Source organism: Poeciliopsis prolifica, unplaced genomic scaffold (genome assembly GCF_027474105.1).
Source record: "Poeciliopsis prolifica strain line A6 unplaced genomic scaffold, Auburn_PproV2 SCAFFOLD125, whole genome shotgun sequence".
Lineage (NCBI taxonomy): Eukaryota > Metazoa > Chordata > Actinopteri > Cyprinodontiformes > Poeciliidae > Poeciliopsis > Poeciliopsis prolifica.
Genome location: NW_026562500.1, coordinates 296,004 through 315,000, shown reverse-complemented (window position 1 = coordinate 315,000; position 18,997 = coordinate 296,004). Strand labels below are relative to the sequence as shown.

The following is an 18,997-nucleotide window of genomic DNA, read 5'->3' as shown; positions in this document are numbered from 1 at the left end:
CTTTAACAGATTCTCAATAATCTGTTCAATTTTTCACGTCTCCTGAATAAACAAATATTCTCCAGATGATGCAGTTTTTACACAGAAAACTTTTATTTCTCCTGAAGCAGCGAGACGCTCCGCCGCCATAGGAACCAGAGACCAAGCGTGCGGTCGGCGTGGCGATGGCGAGCCGCTCACCTTGGCGATGATGTAGACGCAGCACAGCAGCAGCTGGTCCAGGTGTCGGTCCCTCAGCAGGTCGCTGCACTGAACCACAACCTGCTCAAAACACGTCCAGATTTTCCGGCGCAGATCCGACGACACGTCCAGCTTCAGGCAGAGATCCCTGAGCCGCACGCTGGACAGGTGGTACACCTGCAGGGGTCAGAGGTCAGGGAGGTCGGAGGTCAGGGAGGGCCGTCGTCCGGCCGTTTCCGCTCCTACCTTCCTGAAGAACAGGGCCAGCGACCCGGTTCGCCGCGGACGCCCGGTTCCCGCCTGGGGGTCGGTGCCGGAGGTCGCCGTGGCGACATCCACCCGACCCGGGGACGAGGTCAGCAGGAACCGAGCCGTGACGACGCCGGACGGGTCGCAGGGTTGGACCGGGATCAGGGCGAATGCTCGCTCACCTGCACACAGCAGAACACGGAGCGGGTTCTGGTTCTGTTGGACCTCAGGGACACATCACTGGACCGACTCGTTTCAGGCTGAAAACGGACTGCGAAGGTACTTCAACCCGACCGGAACCGGACCCAAAACCGGACCCGGACCCAGAACCAGAACCGGACCCAGAACCGACCCAGAACCCGGACCGGACCCACCTTGCAGAGGGATGCTGATCACGGCGCTCTGGCCTCCGTTTTTCTGGCCCGTCCCAAACGTCAGCCTCTTGGCCGGAGACGGCGTCGGGCCGACTGCGACGTTCCGCCCAGCAGGGGGCGCCGCCGGGTCGTCGCCGAACAGCCGGCGCTTGGCGCTGCCGGCGGCCGGAGAGCTGTACCGGTCGTGGACCGACAGCGGAGACGGAGGAACTTCTGGAAGGAGAGAAAACGGTCGGGGATCCGTGGAAACCGGGTCGAATGTCAGAACGCGGGAGACCGACCTTTCCGTGAACTTCCCAGACCCGACCGGAACTCCCTGATCCGGGGGTGGATGATGGGAGACTGGGCCATCAGCGGCAGATGAGACTGGCCGTTAGAGGAACCGGAACCAGAACCCGGATCCAGACAAGACGAGAAGTTCACCTGCACAGAGACGGACCCGGCTGTAGAGTTCACATCGTTTCAGTCTGATTGTCAGAAGAAAGGTTTCCGAGGATGCGCCGAGTTCGGACCGGCCCGGTTCGGACCGGCCCGGTTCGGACCGGCCCAGACAACTGAAATAAGAATAAAAGCTTCCTGACTGAAACAGCTTCACGTTGATCCTGATCAGAAAACTGGAACAGAACCGGAACCGGATGATCCCTCAGGTTGAGACGCCGAATGAACGAATATAAGAAACCAAAAGTATCTGGTTCAGACCTTCTGATGAAACGGGTCTCATGATCTCGCTGCGTGACGCTGGACATGTTCATGTCTTTATGATTCCTGTTTCAAGCTCAGTTACAGGAATTTAACTCTCAACCAGTTGATCATTTGTTTTTGCCAGCCATCACCTGGTCGCTGCTCACCTCCTCCACCGTGGGGACTTTTCCGCCGGCGGCCTCCAGGGCGCTCCACAGGGCGGAGTCCGAGGCCCAGGCCCGGCTCTCCAGAACCTGCTCCTCGATGGCGTTCAGATGCTTCACCATGTCGCGGGACAAACCTTCCTCTGAGCGGATGAACACCTCGATGACCTGCAGGCGACAAAACAGCTTCAGGAGGAGGAGCCGGGCCAGAGCCGGGCCCAGAACCAGAACCAGGGCCAGAGCCGGGCCCAGAACCAGAACCAGGGCCAGAACCGGGCCCAGAACCAGAACCAGGGCCAGAACTGGGCCCAGAAGCTACTTAGCGGTGGCTACATTAGCAGCGAGTTAGCGGTGGCTACATTAGCAGCGAGTTAGCGGTGGCTACATTAGCAGCGAGTTAGCGGTGGCTACATTAGCAGCGAGTTAGCGGTGGCTACATTAGCAGCTACTTAGCGGTGGCTACATTAGCAGCTACTTAGCGGTGGCTACATTAGCAGCGAGTTAGTGGTGGCTACATTAGCAGCGAGTTAGCAGTAGCTTCAGCTGCCTTGAGTCACAGAATGCAGTGAGAGGATCTGAAATATCAATAATGATACCAAGTCAGTATCTGATCAATACAAGCATGGAAAGATCAATTCTGTAGTTTCAGATTCTCTCCACACATTTTATGTAATTTTCATTTAATTTCACTCATTTATTCAAAGAAGTTTAACCTTTTTTTCACTTTATTTACAAAAAATTGTCACAAATTGGTTTATCTTTCCGTTTCTGATGATCATGTTTTTTGTAGACAAACACTTTGTCCAAAAATTTCAACTAATTCAAAGAAAAAGGCTGAAAAAGTTTGGAGACATTTCAGAGCTAAACGATAAAAATGATCCTCATGTCAGAATATTTTAGATTAAATATTCTGTCACAACATTTAAGATTGAGGCTCATTTCAGATGCCCGTATTTAAGACTTTTAAAGGATGCGCCGACATCACGCTTCCGCAGCGCAGCGTCACTTCCTGTCCCGAGGGACCGGTTACCTTGAAGAAGTAGAACGGCGGCAGCTTGAAGACGCCAATGATCCAGGGGAAGGTTCTCTGGGAGCTGTAGGAGAACAGGACCACCTCCAGGCAGCACGCCATCAGGGAGCAGTGGAAGATATCCTGCCCAGCAGAACCTGCCAGCAAACGCAGGGTCAGATTTAAAGGGACGCCACGGTGCCGCTGCACCCTGCAGCATCCTGCAGCCTCCTGCAGCATCCTGCAGCCTCCTGCAGCATCCTGCAGCCTCCTGCAGCATCCTGCAGCGTCCTGCAGCACCCTGCAGCACCCTGCAGCGTCCTGCAGCACCCTGCAGCGTCCTGCAGCACCCTGCAGCCTCCTGCAGCACCCTGCAGCGTCCTGCAGCACCCTGCAGCACCCTGCAGCGTCCTGCAGCACCCTGCAGCGTCCTGCAGCACCCTGCAGCCTCCTGCAGCGTCCTGAAGCATCCTGCTTACACTCATGTCCCGGCCCTGCAGACGCTTCGTCTCCTGCACCAGAACGTTCTCCAGGACTTTGTGGTAGAGGATCTCGGCCAGCTTCCAGCGGCTCTCAGCGAAGTCTGGAACAGAACCAGTCAGTACTGGAGTCTGGAACAGAACCAGTCAGTACTGGAGTCTGGAACAGAACCAGTCAGTACTGGAGTCTGGAACAGACTGGCGTTTCTCATACCGATGTGAGATCCCGGCGTGTCCTCGGAGTCGTTGCTGTAATGTTCCTTGAAGGTTTGACCCAAAGTTTTGACCCGACCCAGAATGGAGTCAGTGGGATCTCTGGAGCAGGACCTGCAGACAGAAACAGGAAACATCACATCGACGGCAGAAGATGATGCGTGATTTGTTTTGCTAAGAAACCCAAAGTGAAGGATGAATGTTATGCTGAGTCATGCTGAGGATCAGCTTTCATAGCAAACAGGAAGTTAAGAGCAGAAGCTCTGATGGTGAAACTCTGAATGAAATGTTTGAAACAAGAGCTGCTTTCACACCGGCTCTGTTCGGTTCACTTGCAGTCCGTCTGCCGAGTCAAAGACCGGTTCACTTGTGAGGCGTGAATGCTAATTGACCTCTGACCTCTGGTCCTCCAAACCTCAGTCTGGATTCAATTGTAGTGAACTCTGGTTGGTTTGAATGTGAACAGCAAGCAAACCAGAGACGGCTCCAGAAGCAGGAAGTGAACTACAGCGCAGGGCAGTGTGGGTAATTTAACCAAAGCTAATATGCTAAGCTAGCGAAAACAGCAGAAATGGCTGAAGGGATGGAGGGACGCACGGCGCCGCAGCAGGGGGACGCACGGCGCCGCAGCAGGGGGACGCACGGCGCCGCAGCAGGGGGACGCACGGCGCCGCAGCAGGGGGACGCACGGCGCCGCAGCAGGGGGACGCACGGCGCCGCAGCAGGGGGACGCACGGCGCCGCAGCAGGGGGACGCACGGCGCCGCAGCAGGGGGACGCACGGCGCCGCAGCAGGGGGACGCACGGCGCCGCAGCAGGGGGACGCGGCGCCGCAGCACGCACGGCGCCGCAGCAGGGGGACGCACGGCGCCGCAGCAGGGGGACGCACGGCGCCGCAGCAGGGGGACGCACGGCGCCGCAGCAGGGGGACGCACGGCGCCGCAGCAGGGGGACGCACGGCGCCGCAGCAGGGGGACGCACGGCGCCGCAGCAGGGGGACGCACGGCGCCGCAAGGGGACAGCAGGAACTGTAACCTACCTGAAGATCTGCAGCAGGTTTTCACTGGGAGCCGTCCTCAGACCCGCCACCATGCTCTGCAGCCGGCTCACGCTCTGCGTCGCTGCAGAGACGGGCGTGAACAGCAGGTCCTTCTCCTTCAGGTAGACGCGTCCCGTCAGGGGAGTGGACGGGGCGAGCGAGCCGCACTGCAGGGACAGAGAGAAACGTGTCAACTTCCTGTTTGCTGTGAATTTCATCCTGAAATAATGAGACCAACAGCAGGAATGACTTTGCTTTCATTTTGTTGATTGTTTCTGAGGGTGAAAACAATCTGGACCTTTTTGAAACTCCAGCCAAATGTCTGTCTGTCTCTCTCTCTGTCTGTCTCTCTCTCTGTCTGTCTCTCTCTCTCTCTGTCTGTCTGTCTGTCTGTCTCTCTGTCTGTCTCTCTGTCTCTCTGTCTGTCTGTCTGTCTCTCTGTCTGTCTCTCTCTCTGTCTGTCTGTCTCTCTGTCTGTCTCTCTCTCTGTCTGTCTGTCTGTCTCTCTCTCTGTCTGTCTGTCTCTCTGTCTGTCTGTCTGTCTCTCTGTCTGTCTGTCTGTCTCTCTCTCTGTCTGTCTGTCTGTCTCTCTCTCTGTCTCTCTGTCTGTCTCTCTGTCTCTCTCTCTGTCTGTCTGTCTCTCTGTCTGTCTCTCTCTCTGTCTGTACCTTCTCCACCTGCTGCCCGTCTCTCTGAGCTGCAGCCTGGCTGGCCATTCGCTCCTGAACAAACATCCTTGGCGTTCCGATTTCCTCGTCGGCGTCGGCTCCCAGGAAGACGCGCTCGTCGAAGTCTCCGGCTGTCAGGACGTACTCCTCGTACTCCCGGTTTATGGCTTTACTGAGGACACAAGGAGCACTCAGCACCGGCAGGGAAACGCAGCAGAAAATAATTATTACAGAACAAAAATGCAGCTTCTGTTTCTTACTTGTTGTCAATGAAGTTCTGAGGATCCAACATTTCAGTGAACAGCGTTTCGTTTCCTTTCAGGATCTGATGGACAAACACAGAGAGGAAACCGCAGGACACTGGGTTACATTTATTACCTGGTTATTAACTGATTATAAACTGATTAGCTGGTTATTAACTGTGACCAGTTTATTACCGCGTTATAAACTGGCTATAAAGTGATAAAATGGTTATTAACTGGTTGTTAACTGGTTATTAGTGATCAGCCTCGACCTGTTTGTGGAACAGTTTGTGGATGTACGGTTTGAAGTAGTGCTGCTTGATGCCTTTGGCCTCCCCACCAGGCCATCATGCAGCTCACACAGCTTCTCCAAGACGCAGGGCGGAGTCTCGCTCTGGGGGGCGGCGCCGTCCAATCGGAACGAGGGAGGCACACCTGCAGACGCACAGGTAGGAAAACATTCAGTGATCCAATCGGCGCAAAACCATCCATACATTTTCATGCACTCTTGTCTGGAGTCGGGAGGGAGGGAGGCTGCTGGGGCCCCCGGCCAGGGGTCGCCTTGAAACGCCTCTGGATCTGTCAGGAAAGTTTCTGTTCATTACCATTTACTGCTGAAATGATTAATCGATTACTGAAACAATCGATTTTGTAATGAACTAATGATTAACAGGTTATTAACAGACACTAAAAACTGACATTTCCAGTAGCAGCAACACACAATGAAGCAGAAACGACAAAAATAAAAATGTTTTCCATTCCAAATGAAAAGGTTTTTCATCCCAACATTATTTTCATGTAGAAACTGAATGAAGCTGAAACATCAACAGATCAACACAGATCCACCACGGTTCACCACTTTGGACACAAAACGTGCTAAAAGTCTGATGTTGGTCTTTAACGTCTGATGTTTTACTGTGAAAATGGAGCTGCTGCCGTGCCCTCTGACCTCTGAAGCCAGGGTTGATCAGCTCCTTCCTGTTGGCGCACAGCAGAGCGTTGCCGAACACCAGGTCCAGGCAGCAGAGCAGCAGGTGGTACGAGTTCACCAGGTCGTCTCCGATCATCCGGAAGTTTCCTGCAGGGAATCAAATCCTCACTCAGTTCGGATCCAAGAAGAAATCAACTAAATCCAACACAAGAGCAAAAACTGATTCAAGTAGTTTTTCTGCTAAAGTCATTTTATTACCTCATTCTGTGTTTGGAGGGCAACTTTCCCTCTGTTCAGGAATGTTTGTATAGTTTTGGATTAAAATCTGATTTGAAGATGTTGTTTTTTTTAGCAAATTGAATTTTTTTATACTCGATCCTCCCGGTAATGATCAACTAGTAACTAAATTAGTTGGTGATTATTTCAATAACTGTTTAATCACAATTAATTGTTTCAGTCCTAATTCAAAATTATAAATATTATTATTATATTACTGAATAAATGATCATAAAGAACGTTTGCTGCAGCACAGACAGCAGGAAACATGTTTACAGCGACGCAGCAGAAACTGGATACCTTTAGTGTAGACGAACAACGTCCAGCAGAACTTGAACACGTCAGTGATGTGACAGGGCAGCCGCCTGCAGGGTTAGAGTAGTGCACACTGTGACATCATTATGCTGCTTGGCTCCTGGAGATGAGTAGGTATCTCCACAAGGGGGCGCCTATTCCCTTTTTCCTTTGTTGTACTATTGCACAGAGTGAGAACTTGTTGTTCAGATCATCGGTGATGCTGAGGAGATAAGCGGTAAACTATCGTTACTTTTCTCATGTATGAGACTATGATGTTAGAACCGTGGAGGTCTGGCTTTACATGGACGAAGTGAAATTGTGCCAATTGTGACGGTGCAGTGAGAGGCTGGAGGAGTCAGCATGGCCACTCCACCCCAAACCAGCAGGACGCGCTGTTGGACAACTCCACACTTCATTTCACTAACATCATAGTCTCATACATGAGAAAAGTAACGATAGTTTACCGCTCTGCTCCTCAGCATCGCCGATGATCTGAACAACGTGGAAAAAGCGAATAGGCGCCCCCTTGTGGTGACACCTACTGCTCCAGGAACCAAGCAGAATAATGATGCTACAACAGTCACAGTGAGGCTGCCAAAATAAAGACGCTGCTTTACAGGCACAGCTTTCAACATTCAAACCAACGTCGTCGCCTCGGTACCTGTGCTTCCTGCTGCGCGGCTGCCGCGGGGCCTCGCATCTCTGGGGATTCACGAACATGTCCCTGAAGATGGGCTCGAACTTACGGAAGATCACCGTGGAAACCTCAAAGTTGCGCTCCAGCCGGTCCATCCGCAGCCTGAAGTCCTGCGGCAGGTTGGACATGTCGGCCCATTTCCGCATCTTGGAGAAGAACTGGATGAGGCTGAACAGGGCGGCAGCAGCAACGTCCAGTCAGAAAACGGTAAAGTACGAAGCAGAAAACATTCGGCTTTGGTGTCTGGACATAAATCATAAATCATGTCCAGACACCCGCCTGCCTTGGGGCCCCGCCCGCCCCGGAGCCCCGCCCGCCCCGGGGCCCCACCCGCCCCGGAGCCCCACCCGCCCCGGAGCCCCGCCCGCCCCGGGCCCCTCTGCCCCGGAGCCCACCCGCCCCGGGGTCCCGCCGGGGCCGTTTAAAGTTCAGTGTGAAACATGTTAATATTTATGATAAATTAAAACTGATTTCCTTAGTAAAGTTTGGAAGCCGTCCCATATGGAAAGCGCCGCATGTGACAGTTTTCATGAACACTGCCCTCTGCTGGTCAGAGAGTTTGGGCAACAGGTAGAAATTATTAAAATTGTCAAACAGAGCAACAAAGAAACAAAAAAAATCTGAAAAAGAAAAAAACTTGGGAGTGAATTTTGTAATTTCAGCGTCTTTGTGACTTAAAAGCTGCAGCAGGACTTTGATAAGAGCGGCAAGAATTTCATGTTGATCTGCAACTCATCGCTGCTGGTTTTAGTTTTTCTGCAGTTTTGCTGCTTTCTCGTGCAGCAGGAAGCATCTGACCTCAGCTTGGCGCAGCGCAGGATCCTGGTGAGCGAGACGCAGTTCCCCTCCATCAGCCCCTTCCCCACGGTGGGAGTGGAGCCCTTCCTGCAGGCCGCGTACAGCGCACAGGCCAGCCAGTGGACCACCTCTCCCTGGACGCAGAGCAGCAGAAATCATGCTCAGCACACAAAGTCTACATGTGATTTGATCAGAAAAAAGTGACATTTTTACTTCATTTTAGTCTTGAAAGTTGCTGCGGTTTAAAAACGATTGTGATCATTTATTTCTGCTAATCTCAGGATTGTTGTGGGTCTGGAAAAACCAAAAGCAGGAATAAAAATAACAGGAATAACAATAATCCATTGTCCTGAGTTTAGCAAAAAGGAAATGCATCAAATATAAGTAAACACCAGAACCAGAACCAGAACCAGGTAAACACCAGAACCAGAACCAAGTAAACAACAGAACCAGAACCAGAACCAAGTAAACAACAGAACCAGAACCAGAACCAAGTAAACAACAGAACCAGAACCAGGTAAACACCAGAACCAGAACCAGAACCAAGTAAACAACAGAACCAGAACCAGAACCAAGTAAACACCAGAACCAGAACCAGGTAAACACCAGAACCAGAACCAAGTAAACAACAGAACCAGAACCAGGTAAACAACAGAACCAGAACCAGGTAAACAACAGAACCAGAACCAGGTAAACACCAGAACCAGAACCAAGTAAACAACAGAACCAGAACCAGGTAAACACCAGAACCAGAACCAAGTAAACAACAGAACCAGAACCAAGTAAACACCAGAACCAGAACCAAGTAAACAACAGAACCAGAACCAAGTAAACACCAGAACCAGAACCAGGTAAACAACAGAACCAGAACCAGGTAAACAACAGAACCAGAACCAAGTAAACAACAGAACCAGAACCAAGTAAACAACAGAACCAGAACCAGGTAAACAACAGAACCAGAACCAGGTAAACACCAGAACCAGAACCAGGTAAACACCAGAACCAGAACCAGGTAAACACCAGAACCAGAACCAAGTAAACAACAGAACCAGAACCAGGTAAACACCAGAACCAAGTAAACACCAGAACCAGAACCAGGTAAACACCAGAACCAGAACCAGGTAAACACCAGAACCAGAACCAAGTAAACAACAGAACCAGAACCAGGTAAACACCAGAACCAGAACCAAGTAAACAACAGAACCAGAACCAAGTAAACACCAGAACCAGAACCAAGTAAACAACAGAACCAGAACCAGGTAAAACCAGAACCAGAACCAAGTAAACAACAGAACCAGGTAAACACCGGTTCCTCAGCCGGTTCCGGCCCAACGCAGCTGGTCGCCGAAGCCCTGAAATCCCGGGTTTGTGTCTGCCGCTCGGGGTTTCCCTCCGGACCTGGTCGGAGTCCCCGGTGAAGTGAGTTTCTGGCAGCAGGCCGCCGCAGGCCGCCTGGTTCGGTAGAACCGGACTCCCTCGCTCACCTCCAGGGTGTAGGTGTCCCATATTGCGGTGAAGTTGCTCAGGGCTTCAGCTGCGGTCTGCTCGTCCATGTTCAGTTCTTGACACAAAGTGTCCAAACTCCTCCGGACCGAACTCTCCTCCATCCTGCCCGACTCGGAACCAGACTCGGTACCCGACTCGGACTCTTCGCCCCGCATCCACGCGCTGAGCCCCGGCCGCGGTTCCCGCCGCTATCCCCCTGGAGAAACTTCAACAGCGGCGCAGAACGCCAACAACAACCTCCACGAGCGTCGAACTTCCGCCACCATGACCCACAAGGCATTGCGTTGGCGCGAAAACTTCGGGGTTCCGACCAATCAGGCGCGAGGGAAGCGTCGCTGAGGCAACGCTCCAATCCGGAGCCGCCCAGCGCTCACGTGCGACTGTTTGCTACTTTGTAAACTATCCAATGTGTGCCTTGGAAATAAAACATCATAAAATCACATAGAACTTTTATTCATTATAAATTAAGGTCTGAGGATTTTTGCCGCCTTTTTCGTATAATTCCGACACAATCATAGTGAATATTGATATGACTTCAATTTCAATTCAAAATATTTTATTAATTGTAAACGGAAATGAATTTTTTTTAATCCAAAAGTTCTTCCAGAGCTGTAGGTGCTGCTGAGCCAGGAGCTCCTGTTGCTGTCAGTGTTACAGGGTCTACAGAAGCCCCTGGCTTGAGACACACTGTGGGAAAGCATTGGCATGCAGACGACCTTCAAGGTTTTCACAATTTATTGATTTACTTTTTGATGTCTTAAAGAATCTCCAGTGGTTCCACAATCATCCTCAGAACAGAACCTTAACAGAACCAAAGCACAACCTGCCTTTTTTTTTATCAGTCTCTGGATGTGATGCTGCTGCCCCAACAAACATAAAATAAAATAAAAAGCGTGGCACATTTATTTTATTTCAACAACTTCTTAATGGTTGCACCTTTTCCTTGAATTCATTTCAGTCCTAAAATACAACTATGATACGATTAGTATAATATATATTTATTCACCCAGTCAAGTATTCTGTTGTGATGATGTCATTTCCTTTACCATGCTAATAGGTTCTGGTAACAGGATGTTGTTGGACACAGCTTCTGTTCATTATTCAAATCTGTTGATGATTGAAATATTCCAAACAGCTTCAAGAGGCACATTTACCAAAATGACTAAAATATTGTTATACTTTGGACGGTTTTTATAAATTTGTGAACAAGGTGAGTGAACAGGAGAATGTCCTCAGGGGATGATATGTGGCGTTTTTAACGATTGAAAACATTTTCACACAACTATACTTACATTTTATCTGAGGATGAGAAAATTTACACAACTAATACACGTTGTTGAGGCGCTTACCAAGGTCACACATATGCTTCTACACACATTACATTCTTTCACACAAAGGCCTTTGTATTTGTAACTGATACAGAAACTGAATCATCTCCTCACTCCCATCTCCAAGGAAATGGAGATTTAGGCGACGCAGGACATCGGATGACCACTGGCCGTGTTCTTACAGCATAACCAACGAATCTTCCCGTTTTTAATGATATGCTGTATCGACTGGCGGGGCCCCTTGGTTTCACTTCTAGTCTGTGATGGTAAGCGTCTCTTTTTTAGCGCTAAAAAAGAATAAAAAAAGTGAAGTCTGATTGCTTTGTGTTGGCTGATTTGCTAATCGTGCGCTTGCATGTTTTTGGTCTATTGGGTTTAGAATACATGATGTTTTTCACAACAGCATGTTAACATTTTTTGGGTTGGACAGAAAATAATCTCCCTTTCTGAAATGGATGTGGTATGGTGGTCTACAACATCCTGTTATTTATTTGGAGCAGTAGCTGATTAAATATGACAAATTTATCAAACAAGATAACTCTGACCTCATGTTGTTAGATTTTATTTATTGATCTCAGATAACATCAGATTACAGGAAGAAATAATTTGTTTTCTTATCAAATAAATCCGTTCATTGAATTAAATCAGTGATAATCCCACCCTGTTTCCAAATTAACATTTTATTTATGTATTTAAGAAAAAAGCACAACTCACCTGCAAAAATGATTTGTATTTGTGAATTACCAGATAATTCAAATAAATTCAGTCAAATCCATGATTAGATTTCTACCTAAAGATGATTATTAGATTAATTCAGTTACCGAGGAGCTGACTGTCTTTACACTCTAAGTTTATCTCCTGGATATATTCTTCTTGTATTACTGGCTTCAGTTTCAGTTGCTCTAAATGATTGAGCTACTAAACATACCACTATAAACATTTCATGCCTCCCAGTTCTGTTTCTAAGTGTATTGATCTCAGATATTGACTATGAGAGTTGCTGCTGCATGGCAGTCAGTGGGAGCTGAATCTGGAGTTATCTCTGGTCTCGATGGTTTTGATGAGCAGCTTGGGAGCCGGAGAGCTGCTGCTGCTGCTGCTGCTGCCTTGATAACCGTTACTGTATTTAGGACTGGAGAAACAGGAGAATCAAAACAAATGAAACGTCTGCCTCCGGTAAACGATGGCTGCTGAAACGATCAGAGGAAGAGCAGCGGCTGGGTGACGATACGTACCGGGGCTGGAGACGGCCTGGATGTTCAGGATGGACTGCTGCCCGAGTCTGAACCAACAAAACAATCCAGTCATGTTTCACTTTTCCTCTCAAAAGTCACTGCAATGAGACTTTGAGACTCAGTCAGCTTTGTTGTGAATAAAATGCTCAGCCACTGTATTTCTAACCGATGTGTTTCTCATTCGGGCAGCTGGTCTCGTTTATCCGTTACAGTCTTTTTATTATCTCTCATGAAAACATGCAAATACTTTAATGTTCAATTTACTGCCATCTTTTATGTAAAGACACAGAAACAGTTTCCGTCAGTCTGTCCTTAATGATGAAACTGGAGGACAAACAGCAGATTGATGTTACAAATCAAACTCAAGTGATCAATAACCTGTCAGTAAAGCCGATCAGCCGATCATCACTGACATTCACTGCAGAAGCTTTAAATGCTAACAAGTTTTTTTCCAGTGCAAATATCGTAGTTGACTTAAAATAAAAGTAAATGAAGAAACTTTTCAGTAAAATATCGGAGCTTAAAACTTAGAGCAGATTTTGACATGAGAAAATCTCTGATAGGTGAAAACAATCCTCCAGTGAAGCTAGAGCTGGTAATTATTATTTAAAACAAACTCCTATATCTTACTGAAAGTATTTTCATGCATATCTTCAAATGCATGAAGATATTTGCATTAAAATTTAGACAAAAACACTTCTTTGTGTTGCTACGCTGTTGTGGTTGGACTTTCTGCTGAAACAGTCTTTGGCTCAAAACTTGTCATCAACAGTGAAAGTGTTGAAGAAATGATTTCTCTCTGCTGTAAAGGCGTTGAGGCCCAAGTTTTCCTCTGAGTTGCAGGTTGTCTCTGTTTCTGTCAGTGTGTGGATGAGCTTCCTGTCTGCTACCTGTCCTCCTCCCCTCCAGCTTCCTGTAGGTGGCGATCTCAATGTCCAGAGCCAGTTTCAGGTTCATCAAGTCCTGCAGAGGCAACAAGCAGATGATTAGATTTCCGTTGGCAGTGTTTGGCCTCTTCCTGCTGGCGGCCCACCTGGTACTCCCTGAGCTGCCGGGCCATGTCCTGCTTGGCTCTCTGCAGAGCGTCCTCCAGGTCTCGGGTTCGAGCTTTAGCCTCTTTCACCGCCAGCTCTCCTCGCTCCTCTGCTTCAGCCAGCTGGTTTTCCAGACCGGCTCGCTGATGAGGAGACACCAGAAACAATCAGTGCTGGATGTTCATCAGGTGTTTCTGGATGGTATGAGCTGCACCTGCGCTTTCACGGCCTCGATCTCGCTCTGCAGACGGCTGATCAGCCGGTTGACCTCGGCGACCTCTCCCTTCACGATGCGAAGCTCGTCTCCAAACTGACTGGCTTGCACCGACATCTGGTCAAACTGGAAACACGACAGCTTGTCACTCTTCATCTTTACAGTCTGACAGGCTGCAGCACGAGCCCAGGAAGCGGCACGCTGCACCTTGCTCTTGTACCAGGCCTCGGCCTCCTCTCTGCTGCGGGCGGCGATCTCCTCATACTGGGCTTTGACTTCCACCACGATCTGCTCCATGTTCAGGCTGCGGCTGTTGTCCATCTGCACCACCACCGACGTGTCTCTGATGCTGGCCTGCAGCTCACGCAGCTCCTGCACGACGAAGCCAGACGTTCACAGAGAAAGCTTCAATAAGAGACGGCGTAACTTAACTACTCACTGCAAAAACAAAATGTTAGCCAGTGGTTTTTGGTTTCATTTCTACTTATAATATATTATTACACTTGAAATAAGACAAACCTAACCCAACCGGTCAACTACTAGCTCTGCTAACGCATTATTTCACTGATAATATGGGAAAACTGCTAAACTAGAACAAACTGCTGAGTAATGCTTTGTGTTTAACATTATTTTTATCTTTATTACTCAAATATTACAGGCTGAGCAGCTCCGCTGCTGGATGGACCGACTGACTGGCCTCCTTTAACTTCCACTCTCATGATGAGGCCAGAATAATAAACTCTCAAAAGATTTTATCAGAAACTTCAGCCTAAAAACAGGAAAATGTGAAGTTTTGACCGATGATTAACGCACCTCCTCGTAGACGCTGCGCAGGAAGTTGATTTCATCAGTCAGAGCGCCAACCTTATCCTCCAGATCAGCTTTGACCAAGTAGGCCGAGTCGACATCCTGCACAGTCACCCAAAGCACAAGACAGCTTTAAAAGCCAATCACAACGACCGGTTCAGAACCGTTTTCAGAACAGAAGCACCTTCTGAAAACAACCATCTTTCTATCAAACATACTTCTGAATTTATATAGATATATTATGTTTTTGGTATCTAATATCCAGAGATAAATTGTTAAATGTACATCAACTGTAAGCAGAAAATGATCATAATTTAGTTAAATAAATGCTTGAACACATCAGTCTGATGTTTCAAGTCAATATCAGATTCATTCCTGTTGCTCAAAGACAACCTGAAACATTTTTTACAAATAGAATAAGTTTATTTTGATCTAAACACTAATCTTACAAAACGGACAGAGAGAATTGATCGACGTTCAGAGATCAGCGATTAGCATCCAGCTGTGATCAATCCGTGTCGTTCTGACACCCAAAGCCTCCTGACCTGCACTAGCAGGTCAGAGGACAAGCAGGGGTCAAGCTGTGAGTGAAGTGCGCTCAGACAGCCACTAGGGGCCGCACTAGAGCAGCAAGCGGAAATACAGACAAGAAACTGGTCTAGAAATCTCCTGATTGTTTCACATCAGATCAAAACGACAGACATCTCTGGTTTGGTCAGATATATTCTGATAATGATGAAAACATTAAATCTGCAGGAGATTTGGATCTGTTCAGTTCTGATGGACTATAAAACATGAAGCAGGTTTCATTACTCTGCATACTTACACAACTTCTTCATAGAAAACACAAGTTTGGAACATAAACAGTGGCTTTCTGATGCCACTGCAGCTGCTCTTCTGTATAAATGTTAACATAATGAGGGAGAATTTAGAGAGAGTCATGTTTGATGTGGAGGAAGCCGGAGTACCCAGAGAGAACCCGCCATGCACAGGGAGAACACGCTGACTTCGTGCAGAGAGACCCGGGCTGGGAATCGAACTAGGACCTTCTTGCTGCAAGGCAGCAGAGCTGCCAACTGGGCACCGGCAGCCCTCAATGTATGTCTGTACATAAAACTAAATCAAAAAACTGATCAGCAATAAATCAAACGTCGTGTTTGTGCTCTGGTCTGAACAATTGCATGTATTGGGATCAATTTTTTTTGTAGCTGTAATAAATTGGTTTTGAAATAGAAACATGTAGGTTTGTATTGATAGATGTGGAGTCAATACTCCTCATTGATCTGTTTTCATGAAGCACATTTATTTGAAATAGCGGCTAATAAATGAACCAATACTTTTAATATGAGCTCAGATATTGAGAGACTTTCATTTCCATCCAACCAAATCATAACTTTAGCTATAAAATGTGATATAAAACCAAAGAAACCAGATTTAAAGCCGACTGGCTGCAGCTGCAGGAAACCAGTTCAAATTCAAATTTAACCATGTTTTAATAATCCAAAGGGAAATGAACTCAATAATTGATATTCTTCACAGAAAGACTGAAGATGATGATGATGATGATGATGATGATGATGATGATGATGATGATGATGGTCTGACCTTCTTCAGGATGACAAAGTCGTTTTCCAGGTTGTTTCGCTTGTTGATCTCGTCCTCGTACCTGAGAAAGAGAGAGAGGGCAGAGTGTGTGTCTCTGTGTGTGTCTCTGTGTGTGTGTGTCTCTGTGTGTGTGTGTGTCTGTGTGTGTGTCTCTGTGTGTGTGTGTCTCTGTGTGTGTGTGTGTGTGTGTCTCTGTGTGTCTGTGTCTCGGTGTGTGTGTGTGTGTGTGTGTGTGTGTGTCTCTGTGTGTGTGTCTCTCTGTGTGTCTGTGTGTGTCTCTGTGTGTGTGTGTCTCTGTGTGTGTGTGTGTGTGTCTCTGTGTGTGTCTCTGTGTGTGTGTCTCTGTGTGTCTCTGTGTGTGTGTCTCTGTGTGTGTCTCTGTGTGTGTGTGTCTCTGTGTGTGTGTGTGTGTGTGTCTCTGTGTGTGTGTCTCTGTGTGTCTGTGTCTCGGTGTGTGTGTGTGTGTGTGTGTGTGTGTCTCTGTGTGTGTGTCTCTCTGTGTGTCTCTGTGTGTGTCTCTGTGTGTGTGTCTCTGTGTGTGTGTGTGTGTGTCTCTGTGTGTGTCTCTGTGTGTGTGTCTCTGTGTGTGTGTCTCTGTGTGTGTGTGTCTCTGTGTCTCTCTGTGTGTGTGTGTGTCTCTCTGTGTGTGTGTGTGTGTACTTGTGCTTGAAGTCCTCCACCAGGCCCTGCATGTTCCTCAGCTCCCGTCCAGTTTGGTTTTGTCGTTGTTCACCAGGTCGTTGTGCCGCCGCAGTGCCGCCATGTAGGCCTCGAACATCGGCTCCACGTTGGAGCGACTGACGCCTGAGACTGCAGCAGCTCCAGCTTCGTCTCCAGCATCTTGTTCTGCTGCTCCAGAAAGCGGACCTGGACCGGACAGGAGAGGGAACCGTCAGCAGGTTCCCACGGTTTCTGTTTCTTTAGTTTTAGGAACGTTATGACCTTTGACCCTGATCTGTGGGAAGTTAAAATGTTCTGATGGTTTTTTCCTGTTTGCTCTGCGGGTCGAAACATGAAGCTGCTGCTGGTTTGGCAGCCAGAAGGAGACGGACCAACACAAAGCCCGTTTTCAGGTCGGTATCAGTTCAGCTCTGGTTTCCTGCTGCAGCGCGGCCTAGACAAAGCCCGGTTCTGTTGGGAGATCGATCGGGTTACAGTCTCTCTCTGTGGGGCTGAAATGGGCCAGGAGGCTCGGGTATCCAGAACATTTGGGTCAGAACAAGCTTTCTAATCCCGGTGGACTTTCTGAATGTTGAAAAGTGAAACGTGAGATTTTGAGCTCTGAGTCAGAAAATGCCGAACATCCTGAGGCGGGTCAAAGCGGGTCGCCTGAAACAAGCCGGGCTTTGTTCCCCCATGGGAGCTGAAAGGCCCGGTCCGGCCCGGCCCGGCCCGGTGGAGGACTTCATATATCAGTAAAATATGACAAAGTATCACCAGGAAATGATTCCACATATATCTCCAGCTCAGTTCTGATGGTTTTCTTTGTTTCTGGGCATTAAAGGTTCTGCTGAGCGTCTGAAACTATTTTAGTTTTTTCTCTTCATTCTGGAAATAAACAGCTTATGTAAAGAAAATAAATCTATTTTTTAGTGAACTTCACAATGAAGAGGTTTGGGAACCAGAAGCTGAAATCCAGTCAAAGTTGTGATTATAACATTTAAAAGATTTCTGACATTTTTCAAAATCAAAACAAAGTCATCATAAAATTTACCAAGTAATTTTATTTTCTTAAGTTTTATTTCCATGAGGAAAATATTTCACTTTTAAACATTTTTCTCACATTGCAAATGAAAAATCAGCAACTGAAACTTTGTGTGTGTGTGTGTGTGTGTGTGTGTGTGTGTGTGTGTGTGTGGTGTGTGTGTGTGTGTGTGTGTGTGTGTGTGTGTGTGTGTGTGAGACCTTGTCGATGAAGCTGGCGAAGCGGTTGTTGAGGCTCTTGATTTGCTCTTTCTCGTGGTTTCTGCTCATGGACAGGTTGGGGTCGATCTCAAGGTTCAGGGGGGCCAACAGGCTCTTGTTGACCGACAGGGAGGTGAGCGAGGCCCCCAGCCCTCCGTGGGGCCCTCCGTGGGGCCCTCCGTGGGGCCGCCGGCGAACAGGGAGCTGCTGCTGAGCGACACGCCGCTGAACGGCGCCGCAGCCGGAGCGAAGCCGCTGAACCGCCGGGAGCCGCCGCTGCGGACGGAGCCGCTGGAGCTGATCCGCTTGGTCCGACTCAAACTCATGGCTGCAGGAAGCAGGATGGAAAACCGGAGGATGGAGGGAGCAGCAGGTCCGGACGTCCTGGAACAATGACGCCTCTCAGGTGTCCCGAGCTTTTAAAGGAGGAGAGAAAGTGGAGCAGAAACCTGAGAGCCTCATCTCTGGTTCCAGGGTCTATTAAAGGCCGGGAGCGACCGCTGCTGATTATTTCACTTATTATAAATACGAAAATAATACGCAGCTTCCCACCAGTTGCATAATAACGTAAATGTGACAATAGCAAATAAAAATCAGAGCAGGTCTGGAAAAGTTAATCCTCCCGGATCTGGAAGCTGGATTTAATGTGCAGGATCTCAGACCTTCAATCTGAACAATAACAGTTATGATCATAATTGTGATGACGTCATCATTGGTTTCACACATTTTTAACCAACAGAACATGAATCTGTAGTTTCATTTGTTCAGCTGATCTTCATCTCAATCAATAAATAAATGTTCAGTTGACATTGTGGGAAAAACGTTTCGTCCACTTCCAGCTTCTCGTGTCACTTTCAATATTAAAATATCATTTCTGTTATGAAGGGAGATTTTTCTGTCAAAACTCAACATCATAACCATTTATTGTAAGTTCCTCATTCATGAACCAGAAGCTCAACGACTTGATGACAAAAAGACAAACCAGACCGAATCCTCTGGATAAGCTAGACGGTTTATTTTAGAAATAAAAAGAGTAGAAATGTTACAATTTCACAAATTAATAAAGA

General features: G+C 48.1%; 1 protein-coding gene and 1 pseudogene across 1 annotated transcript in view; both read right to left on the bottom strand.

Moving 5' to 3' along the window:
- Window positions 1-10,057, bottom strand: part of LOC129355165 (retinoblastoma-like protein 1) — a 20,330-nt gene extending 10,273 nt beyond the window's left edge. Inside the window, 18 exon segments of the mRNA XM_055024708.1 lie at window positions 181-357; window positions 427-611; window positions 804-1,016; window positions 1,085-1,226; window positions 1,652-1,816; window positions 2,679-2,801; window positions 3,116-3,240; window positions 3,351-3,463; window positions 4,388-4,554; window positions 5,056-5,227; window positions 5,316-5,380; window positions 5,570-5,634; window positions 5,637-5,732; window positions 6,247-6,375; window positions 6,805-6,869; window positions 7,463-7,666; window positions 8,297-8,430; window positions 9,781-10,057. Coding sequence (XP_054880683.1) covers window positions 181-357; window positions 427-611; window positions 804-1,016; window positions 1,085-1,226; window positions 1,652-1,816; window positions 2,679-2,801; window positions 3,116-3,240; window positions 3,351-3,463; window positions 4,388-4,554; window positions 5,056-5,227; window positions 5,316-5,380; window positions 5,570-5,634; window positions 5,637-5,732; window positions 6,247-6,375; window positions 6,805-6,869; window positions 7,463-7,666; window positions 8,297-8,430; window positions 9,781-9,957 — 2,517 coding nt within the window. The 5' untranslated portion in view covers window positions 9,958-10,057.
- Window positions 10,058-11,676: 1,619 nt separating this feature from the next.
- Window positions 11,677-18,305, bottom strand: LOC129355166 (keratin, type II cytoskeletal 8-like; annotated as a pseudogene).
- Window positions 18,306-18,997: the final 692 nt, after the last annotated feature.